Consider the following 11182-nt stretch of genomic DNA (forward strand, 5'->3'; position numbering starts at 1 on the left):
CTCTAGCTCCCATCAGCCTCAGCCAGCATGGCCAATGGGCAGAGTTGATGGTGGTTGTAGTCTAAGAACATACAGCAAGCCACAGGTCCCCCATAAAGGAAATATTCCCATCATGGGTGTGAGAAGTGGCTGGTGCCTCTGCCAAGACGGTGCTGACTATCCTCTCTTTCCCCATGTATTGGTATTAAAATACATTTAAAAAATAAATAAATCTGGTCAATATATCAGGTCCCCATTTTAGTCAAGTAAGGTTGTACTTCTGTGCCCCTTTACAAGAGAGTGGGTCCCTTTGAACTCTGTGAGATTTAGTTCTGAATACTGTAGACATATATAGGATTACACGGTGAATGTTTGTAATCAATTGATTGGGTTGCAGTCCTTAAATGAGGAAAGGGGAATGCCCGGTTGAATTACTGACTTTGTCATAAGATTAGCATAGCTGTTAAAATGACTGAGATGTTTCCTTCCTTCCTTCCTTCCTTCCTTCCTTCCTTCCTTCCTTCCTTCCTTCCTTCCTTCCTTCCAACTTTTCTCTTGTCCTTCCTTCCAAAAGAGCAGGGTTATTTCTCTGGAACTATCTAACTATAGGTTTTTTAAAAGGCTGATTTGAATCAGCAGCACGAATCAGCAAAGGCAGGCTGCCTATTAGGTCTTGCAAGTGGTTACACCACTCCTTTTGACGTGATACAAATATTTTATAATTTGAGAAACACTACCCCACTTTTCTTTTAATTAAAAAACAAAACCCTTTCTTTTCTGAATGCCACATCTGCAAACTGATCCTTTGCCCAGAAGCAAGACCCAGTGATTTCAGTGGGGCATTCAGTCAAGTCTTGCATGATTCGACGGCAGCCTCAGAGCAGAAGGAGCCTGTGCATTTGCTCCCATTTCACTCTATGGGGTGAAGTAAGAGGAAATGGCCCGTTTTGCTGTAGCGGGAACAGTTCTGCAAGATCCTGGCGGGGAGCTAACTCTGAAGAGGACGGAGGGATAGGGAAAATAAACCCCATCCTTCCTTACACATAAACCCATTAAGGCTGTTGCAACCACTTACTTGGGAGTAAGACTGTCTCCTCGAATGTAGCACGAGGGTCTTACTTCGGAGTAAATATGCATGGCTGAATCTTTTGTCTGAGTTGGTTTCGTTACCGCAAGAGAGTCGCAAGATGACAATCACCCATTCTTCGAATGTTTATTTTGTTTCCCTACGTGCGATTTGTAAAAATTATATTTTTAGTAGTAGTATATTTTCGCTAATATTCTCCAAACCCACAAAAACGGGGGAAACATACATTATTTCAAGCATTTGACTTTTGTATACATGAGTGAACAAGTCCGATGTTGGCTGGGGAAAACTCGAGAAAGGATCAGACCGTGGGGATGAAAAATCGGGACCTCGAAAGGCCAAAGGGACATGGAAACAGTGGCGAGCGAAGCACAGGATCAAAGCTGTAATCTGGCCACAGGCTCCGAGGGGCGGGAAGTTTGGCTTTAGGGGTCCTTCCACACAGCAAAGTAGACAAGGGCTGTGTCTCTCTTCCAAACGCACCCCGAAATGCTCCCGTTCTGCAGAAGGCTTAGGCAAGATCTAAGTAAACTAGACCCGAAGGGAATTTTAGTCCTACAGTGTAATTGAACGTGAAAATCCTTTCCTTGCAGGCAGCAGACATCCATCACCAGGGTCTTTTTTAAGGGTTCAATTCTAGGGAGGTTTTCTTTTCTAACATGGTATGAGGAATGTGTGGCTTGCTCAAATGGCGGTGGGAGAAAGCTTAGTGGAAGAGAATAAGCAGGAAATTAACTGGAATTTGGACACGGTTATAGGGGATAGCAAGATGAAATTAAGAGAAGGAGTGTCTCTCTGTCTCTCTCTCACATACTTCCTTACTCTTGCCAATTGCCAATTGGTCAATTACGCGCGCCCCCAAAAAAAGTTTTCTTGGAAGGCGCTGCGCTCTGCTCTGTCCTTGCAACCAGGCTTCTTTTCTAACCACCCTAAAAGCTGTTTATTGGGGGGGGGGGCGTTTAATAAGGACAGGAAAACAACAATGTCATGCGCTTGAGAGCTTTTGCGTTACACAGGGTGAGTTTTTTCTTCTTCAAGAGGTGAGATTCTTCTGAGAGGGCTCTCAGGCACTTTACAAAGAACAACAGGGTTTGTGGCTTCAGTCCTGCGCTCCCTTATTGGGTGGGTAACATGGGATGCCACCGGCCTTACTTCTGGACGATGAGCACGCACCGAATTGCGCGATTCTGTGCAGGCTGGCCTGAAATCAGTAGGACTTCTGAGTAGACATACCCACGACTGTCTGCTCTTTTAAGGACAGGCATCTCCCGGCCGTCCTGTGCGTGTTTGCTCAGAAGTCCCTCCCGTTGAACTCAACGGCGCTTCCTCCCAAGTAACAGTGTCCCAAGGAAGTGGGCATAGCACTGCAGTCTTTAAAGACCCGTCAGACTGTTGTTTTGCAACAGCAGAAGGCGAGAGGGTAGAACGCCTTACCTTTCTGTAGAGGTAACTTTCCCCCTCTCCACGCCTTTCAGTACAGCGTTTGAAGGCAAATGCCTAATTCTGACTTTTGTCTCTTAAAATTTCCAGTGCTAAATTTGTCCACATTTTTTTAAAAATCCATAGCTATATTTGTATTATAGCAATCTTTTTGAGAGCAGACGCCCAACTTTCTAGAGAAAATGACTTTTTAAAAAAATCCTATGTACAGCGTGGTATAAATTTCAGACACAATCCCTTTATAATTAAGCACCCTAAGAGTCCATTTATCCCAAGGAGAAAGATCTAAGCGCGCGCTTTAACTCCCATTTTGAAACTAATGGGACTGCAAAGTGCTTCTAACTTTGCTTGGATCGTGGCCTTTACTTGCAACGGTCTTACTAAGTTTGCAACCCTGTGTGCGCTCACTCGGGAGCAAGTCTTAGTGAAGGCGGAGAGGTTTACTTCTGAGCAAACAGGCGCCATAGGATCGGGCTGTTTGGGGATAGAATCTCAAGCATTCTGAGAATTAAATTTCCTAGAAATGATTTTTTCACGCGTATTATTAAATGGCCTTACTGACGTTACCTTCTTTGCGTCTTCCACGTAACAGAGATCGAAGAGTTCATGGTTTATATTTGCATTCAGAGAAACTGCCATTCATTCCCCCGACTTCAATTTAATTTCTGCATTTACCGTAGGAATTGGGGGTGAGGGTGGGGGCGGGGGATGGAATCCACTCAGCCCCGCGCGCAAAAATACAGCTGTTTAAAAATGCCATGGTCCAAATCCCTCCTCCAGCTGAGATCACCTGCATGGATCTGATCCGGATTCTGAGCCTCGCTCAGTTTCCTCCGCCCTGTTCCCACAACCTTTGCCTAACTCGACGGGGCGGGAAAATGTTGGCGGAGATTCCCAGTCCTAAAAAGGAGCAGGGAGGAGGAGGATGGATGAATGGGTCAGAGGGGTTCTCTCACATCTGTCCGGGGTTTGGTCTTCTCGGATCAGAGTCTGGGGTCAGATCCATCGGCCACCTGTCCTCAAGTGGACCCAGGAGTCTTTTAGCAGCGGACCGCCCATCCCACTCCTCCCCGCGTCAGGCCAGTCCCACCCCAACCCATCTTGGCTGAGTCCCGGAGTCCGAGCTCGCCCTAGATGAGGTGCTGGGGACCGCACAGCTCCGCCCCTTCGATTATGTCCACCTCGTCCTCGGTCTCCTCTAGCAGGAAGGGCGGCGGGTGGCCGCCCTTGCGGGGCTCGGCCGAGGAGGAGGCCGAAGAAGCGCCGGGCGCCGTTTGGTCTGGCTGCGCCTGCTCCGGCTCGCTGCTGGCCCCCTGCTCCGCGCTGTCCTCCGCGCCGGGGGCCTTGGGGTCGTCCTGGCTCTTCCTCAGCTGCTTTTTGTGCTTCATCCGACGGTTCTGGAACCACGTTTTCACCTGCAAGGAGAAGCGGCGAGGTTGGCTCGGGCGCAAGTCAGAAGGGAGAGATATTCGGAACTCCTTCCTCCCAAACGCCATCCCTGCGGAGTGGGTGGGATGGCACTGGAAAAGGGTGGAAGGGAGGGGACCGAATGGGAAAGGCACATTTGCCAAGTGGACAAACAAAAGTTCCCTTGTTTGAAAGAAAAGGAAAGCGGGGAAATGATGATCCGGATTCGGAACCGGTTTACATTTTCTAGGGCAAGTGGAAAGTCCGGGGAGGACTTGAAATGCCTCCGTGTGTCCACATCTGCATTGTGAACACGTTGGACAACTATTTAGGAGCCCAGTTTTCTTTGGGTTTCTTAGACTGTTTCACGGGGATCCTAGCGCACACCTGCCATTAAACACAGCATGTGGCCGCTCCAAGGTTCACGGAAGCTTGCAAAGTGTTCTGCCCATAACTCCCGAGAAGAAGCGGGCGCCTTAGACAGGTGGGAAACTGAGTTTGTGTAAGGGGGGCTTGTTCAACACCCCGCAATGTCAGCTCATCCTTCTCTTACCCTTGCACACACAGACAGAGAGAGACATACACACGGGCGCGCGGGCGCGCGCGCGATTTCGCAATGGGGAGAGAAAAACTGCCCTCCCCACTCACCGTAGGTTTCAGATTGGGTTCAAGCCACATGCCTCATTCTTTATTCGCAAATAAATTCAGCGGGGTTTTACTCCCAGGTAAAGCGTGCATGGAGTTGCGCAAGGGAAAGGAAACCTAAGGCTGCAATCCTACGTAGGCTTAATTTGCTAGTAAACCCTACTGGGATTCTTAAGGCTTACTTCCGAGTAAACATGCACAAGCTAGCTTCATTGCACGACTTTGTAGCAAAACTTCATCGGCTCATCTCCATGCCCCACTAGCTTCACCGTTGCCCTCCCATTATTGGCATGCAAACTGTAGGGTCCTCAGGGCAGGTCTTTTGAGCTTCTGTGTTAATTCTGGGTCACTTCACTTCACCACAGACTAAGCTCCATTTGCTCCTCGGAGTGGCAGATTTGAGAACCGACATCTCTCTGGTGAACTTATGGGAGGGCTGATTTATGATTTTAAATTCTGTCCCAATTGCATCATATTATTATTATTATTCCTGCATTGTAGGAGGTTGGACTAGATGACCCTCTGGATCCCTTCCAACTCTACAATTTATTATTATTATTATTATTATTATTATTATTATTATTATTATTATTATTTCTTCTACTACTACCACCACTACTACTATTTTACTGTTCTGGTTTTACTGAAATATCATAAACTGCCCCGTGGGCCGGGGCTGTTACTCAAAGGACGAGAACTCAAATCAATTAAAAGTAATTCGACACGACCATTTTGCTTTACTGTTACTGTTTAAATTCGTTCTGTGCCGCCTGAATTCCTCCTTTCGCCTCCACCACACAGAAAGGCTCTCAACACACTGAGCCAGGACTTATGACAGCTGCAAGCAACATCCTGCGCATGTTTCCTGAGAAGTAAGCCCCCCGTGTCCTCCATGGGACCGACTCTCGAGTAAGGCCGTAGGCAGGAGGACCGCAGCCTCGGTCACCCGGCATCCCAAGGCTCTCGAGGGAGGGAGGAAAACGTTCCGGGGCTCACTCCCCTTTAAGACAGCTGCTTTCTCCTCCCCCCCATTGGGGGCCGGGGTCTTTTGTGGGGTGCCTGACTGCACCCAATCACCCACCCACCCACCCACCGCGCTTCGTTCCTCCGCATCCTTCCAGCCCGGCCCTACCTGGGTCTCCGAGAGGCTGAGCGCTGTGGCCAGTTCGACGCGCTCAGGAGTGGAAAGGTAGCGCTGGATCTCGAAGCGCTTCTCCAGGCCGGAGAGCTGCGAGTCCGAGAAGACGGTGCGGGCCTTCCGACGGCGGCAGTGCTTGCCCGGCAGCTCGGCGTGCGGGTGAGGCTGGAAGAGAGCGGGCACCGGCATCCCTGCAAGGAAGACACGAGCGGATCCGTGGCGGGCCTGCCAGGCGCCCCACCGACAACCCACAGCCCACCTTTAGGAGAGATCGATATATATGGATTCTTGGTGGGAGGGGGGAGATAAAGGTCCGTGGAGTCCCAGGCTAATGCCCTCTAAGAGGTCCAGGCACTGGGAGTGGAGGCGCCATGGTCTCCGCCAAACAGAGGTAGACTGCCCCTGCCCGCGGAAGCTCCATGTAGCCATCGCAGCGCCTATTCGCCGAGAGGTCTCAACAGTAAATCGACTGCAAACCACCGTGCGGCCTCCTTTATGTGAACGCAGCCGGGGATGGGGAAGCCGCCGCCACAAAGGTAGCATTGCAACCGCCAGAGTAGGGTTGTTGTTGTTGTTGTTGTTGTTGTTGTTGTTGTTGTTTTGCCATTCCCAACACCTAGCACCACCACACTGCCCCTTAGGAGTAGCACTGAGCTCCCGAATTCTATATTCCCCGCTTAATCTATGGACAGGGGCTATTTACCTATTATTTCCCCTATTCACTAAAGTTCGTTTTAATACGTGTCATTTCCCACCCAGTCCTGGGCCTCATCTCCCTCCCACCCCCGCGCTCCACTTTCTTTGAATTCAGATCATGAGGCAGCCACCCGAAAGGGTAAAAAAATCCTCTGCCGTTTGGCCCGGGTTAATTAAAACGGATTAAACGCGAGGTCTGCTTTTCTGTTCCCAAACCCTTCTTTTACGCACGTGAGTGAGCACAGTTCAGAATTGGGGCGGGTTTCCAAGAGACACAAACGGTGGTTGAAGAGCCTCGGAGCACCTCATTCCGTGGTCTGGAGTGCTTGGAGTGCGGACGCTGCGGGGCGCTTTTTCAAGGAACTGGGAGGTGGTTTGTTCTTAGCTCAGCACCTGAGCCAGTTCCTGCGTCCCGGTCCAAAATCTCCCCCGTCGATCGTGACAGAAGTGGGACGTTCTTCTTCCAGCCCCCCCCCTTCCCCCAGTTCCCTGGAAGACAAAAAGCTCCCCTCCCCTTTCTTCCAGGGTAAAGGAACGAACAGTCTCTGCTAAAAGTCTACCGACAAAACAGCTCAGTGTAGCGGTGGCTTCAGAGGCAGAGCTAAAAGACTACAATCTCACACATTTACACGCTTTCGTAGATTGAAGTCAATAGGACCGACTTCTGAGTGGACAAGCAGAAGGTTGCGTTAGAAGCAAATTGCATGCGTGTCCCTGCGAGGATCCTGCCAGCAGTCCTAACCCTCACCCCGCAAGCTAGAATTTGAACTCAGGACTTCTTCGCTGTCAGCGACTACATCAGTTGGGGTGGGGGGAGAGGATTTCAGGAGGACTTTTCTTTAGCCATGGCAGAGCTCCTGTGACTTTCCTGCGTAACAGGCAGAAAATCTGACGGTGAACCTTTCCGCACCCCCAACACAGCGGCGGGGAGAGCTTTTCCTGCTGAATTTCTGCCTTCCTAGAAAAATAAAGGGAGCCTGCAAGTCCGGAGGCCATTAAGGGCAGCATCAATCGCTTCCTCTGACATCTTTCATTGCTAAGGTTTCCTAGAGTTGATCTACCCTCCACCTAATCTCCCAAATGCAAATGTGACTCCAAATGGGTCATTAAGTATTTGTGACCAACTCCGCAGCTATTGCCCCTTTCCGCTTCCATCCTCGTTTTTCTCCTTTGCTTTCTGGCTTTTGAGACTCTGCAAAAGTTCGTCATTTAAAAAGAAACCCTCTGGGCGTGCGACTGTAATTCCACGTCCCAGAGTGGATGCATTGCGGACGACTCTTTTTACCGGGTGTCAGTTCACCCTGGTGGCCGGCAAAACAGGGTTATTTCCCTATCATCTTGCTGAGTCCTAAGGAGGATTTTATTTGATCACCTATCAGGTGGATCTGCGGGTGGGAGCAGAATGTGGAAGAGCGACCTTCTGCACCCGCCAGCCTGACTTCACATCTGATCAGGAATGCCAGCTTGGCCGCGACCGTGGGTGCCCGGGGTCGTCGGTGCCCTGCAGCGTGCATGGCCCTGGCGCCAAAATTTGTTGGTGCGCGGCCCCTTCATGGGGAATTTTGTGGGTGCTCGGGCACCCAGGGCCGCAGGGAGTCGACACCTATGCATCTGATTACATTGCAGCCTTTAAAAACACGCGCTCACTGCGGCTCCTTATTTCTATATGCGATACTCTATACGGGTTACCTTCCCCGTTTTAAATCGTATAACCGTTAAGTGTCGTTTACATTCTGCATAGGCAAGCTGCAAGGTTCGTGTGTTTCCTTTCACGACTACTGTTTTCGTATTTCTAAGATGTTTTCCTTTATCGACTTAAAAAAAAAATTTGTTTGATTTTGCATTTTCATGACTGGAAAAACGGGATTGAATAAAACCATATCAAGGAAACATTATTGTGGGCTTGGCAACTCTTGAAAAGCTTCCCAGTCTTTTGGGTTGCAATCCTGTGCTATTTCAAGCAACGTTCCCTTATATTACTTATAATTTCTAATTAAATAAATTTGAAGGAAATAAATTTTAAGTTTTCGTCTGACATTTTGCCTTTTCTTCCCTTTCCTTTTCTATCCCTTTGTAAATATGTAAGTCTTATACATTCTAAAAGGTAACGGGTTTATGCTTTTTTTGTCAAAAAGACGGTTCCGTCTCTATTTTAAATCAATTAGCGTCCTGTTTTTAACAGATTCTAAATACTGGAGTCTAAATTGTGGGATGAATTCGGTTCGAAGATAAATCCAATATTCGTTTTCGTTTATAAACTGAGAATGATTCATGGTTAAATTATAATTTCAACCACTGGTCGCTCCACAAAATATTAATCTGTCTTCTCTTCCTCTTCAAGAGAAGCCCCTTTAAAAGCCTGAAGGAAAACAGCAACCGCGTGAGTTCATTTATTTATTTGTATTCAGTGAGAAAGAAGTTCCATACCGCGTTTTATTTTATAATTTCAGATTCAATCGTGACATTGCTGAAAAGTTATTAAGGTTTGGCTTGATTTATTTTTGAGCATCGGAAGTCAGAAACCTTGGAAGTTAGAGACCAAGAGGACTTTACTTCCAAGGGCTTCCGATTATTTTAAGGACGAACTGAAACTCATATAGACCGAGGGATTTTCGTGCCCGCGACGCAAGCGGAGGATCTCTGCGTCAAGGGGCTGATTCCCAAACTTTCAGCGCCCTTTCCCCGCTTCTTTGATTAAACCTCTCCTCTCTTTCATCAAAGAGAGCAGGGACGGAAGATGCCCTCGCTGCTCTGAATTTTTTTAAAGCCTCAACCCGCGTCTTGTCGTTTTGTGCGTAAAGAAGAAAGTTTGGCAACCACCTGGATGAAATCGGATTTGGGGAGTTCTCGACTAAACCGTTCGCATCAGCAGCGCGGCTAGACTTGACTGGACTTTTGCTCTGCCTTTTCTTGGACAGCAAAGCGGGCAGCTTCCTCTCCTTTTTAAAGCCTCCCCTCCCCGAAAAAAGCCCACCCACCAACAATAGCCAACCTGTGGCACCGGACACACACCGGCAATAGTTTGGGTACCAGGCAACGCACACGACAGAGACTCGCGCGGTTCCTCAAGCCAAAGGCAGAGAGGCGACGGCGAAGGAGCGCTTACCCGAAGTGGTCAAGAAATAAGGGTGGTGGTGATCCGGCTTATGGAGCGGGTGGTGCGGGTGAGGCGCCAGGATGGTCGGCGGGGGCATCAGGGGGTACCCATAGTCCAGCAGAGGGACCCGAGAGGCCAGGGGGCTGTGGAAGTGCTCGGGGGCCACTTCCCGAAGGGGCTTGGGCTTGTGGAGCAGGATGTCCTCGATGAAGAAGGAAGTTGGCCTGTGGGAAGACACCGAGTGGGCCACCGCGTGCGAGGTGAAATTGAGGTTCATCTCCCCGCTTCTGGAGACGCGGATCCGGGCTGGGGGGCGCCGAAGGAATTGCCTGGCTCTTGTCCTCTGTCTCTCCGGGTCTTTTTGTTGCTTTTGAAGCCAACCAGGAGTAGGATTCTCTCTCAGTCGCCCTCTTCTTCTTCTTCTTCCTCCTCCTCCCTTCACGGTTTGGAGGGAGCCAAGAGAGAAGAGCAAGGTGGATCCTTCAAGGGCTTTCGGAAGCTGGGGGTGGGGGTGGGGGAGAGGATTTGCGCCTTTGAGGGCCGCTCCGAAGGGGGATCTCCAGCGAACCAATCGCGGGTTAGCAGGGCGGAGGGAAAAACCGGCTTTGCCCGATGTCACCCACAGGAGTGGCGAATGTAGGCGACGGAGGGAGACGCTGTCCGTGGTGCTGAAAAGAGCGCAGGCGAAGCTGCTTTCGGGGCAGTGAGCAGGAGCGCCAAGGGATGGCGTGGGAAGGGATTGGTGTCCACTTTGGGACAGGGGATACAGAGGGATAGGCCCCTCCTACCACCTGCGCCACCACACCTTCCCATGGAAAATGCAGGCACGGTGTACTTTCTAGACTGCCAGGAATGTTTTCTTCCTGGGTGCAACAAGAAGCCACAATTGGCCATAGCTGCCCCCTGCTGTGGCCACATCATGAGCACATGCACTGCAATCGAGGCATGTGTGATCATCATGCAAGACAACACATACTCTTTTTCTCAGACACAGAAGTACTTTCAGTGTCAAATTCAAAGTGGTTATTTGTGCATTCCTGGGCGACCGCGTGGCTCTGTGGTTTAGAGGGATGGCTTGGGAAAATAGGAGGTGGAATGATAGCTCAGCTGCAGAGCCTGAGGGGGGTGGCCCTACAATCTCCCAGTCTCAGTTCTCCATCTGTAAGAGCCAGAACCAACAAGTTGAGGACCGCAATATGCTTTGTACATTTTAAAAGTGAGCCTTGGAAAGTATGGCACGAAGCAGTATATAGATGCTTGAAACAAATAAAGTGTGGTAGAAATGATCAGAAATCACAACTGAGAGAATCCTTATGTGTGAAAAAGAAGTGCAGGTTGTCTGAGATACAGTTGCATGTTTGCATTGGCACAGAGAGGGATTATATGATGGTTTAGGTTAGGACAATGTCCCAAGCCACTAACAGCCCAATCCTATGCACATTTGCCCATGAATGCAATAGGACTTGCTTCCTACTAAGGATGCTTAAGAAGTGTTGGTAGCAGCAGAAGAGACCTGTTTGGCCAAAGTCAAATATTCCTAAGGCCTAAAACTGTGATCCCATGCATAGTTCCTCAGGAGCAAACCTTGCTAAATCCAGTGGGGATCACTTCTGACTTCACTTACCCAGAATCAGGTTCTATGTTCCACTGGTTTCAACAGGAGTAACCTAACTGGACCTTAATCTCCCAGAAA

General features: G+C 49.4%; 1 protein-coding gene across 1 annotated transcript; it reads right to left on the reverse strand.

Annotated features, from left to right (window-relative positions):
• Positions 1 to 3636: 3636 nt before the first annotated feature.
• On the reverse strand, positions 3637 to 9816 carry BSX (brain specific homeobox; the record flags this gene model as incomplete). The annotated part of the gene is made up of 3 exons (XM_083479128.1): positions 9499 to 9816; positions 5691 to 5887; positions 3637 to 3921 (listed from the first exon to the last, which is right to left on the reverse strand). The coding sequence occupies exons 1-3, from the start codon at positions 9764 to 9766 to the stop codon at positions 3637 to 3639; spliced, it is 750 nt and encodes a 249-aa protein (XP_083335254.1). The 5' UTR covers positions 9767 to 9816.
• Between the last annotated feature and the right edge of the window lie 1366 nt (positions 9817 to 11182).

This window comes from Podarcis liolepis (genome assembly GCF_965112155.1).
Source record: "Podarcis liolepis genome assembly, chromosome: 16".
Classification (NCBI taxonomy): Eukaryota; Metazoa; Chordata; class Lepidosauria; order Squamata; family Lacertidae; genus Podarcis; species Podarcis liolepis.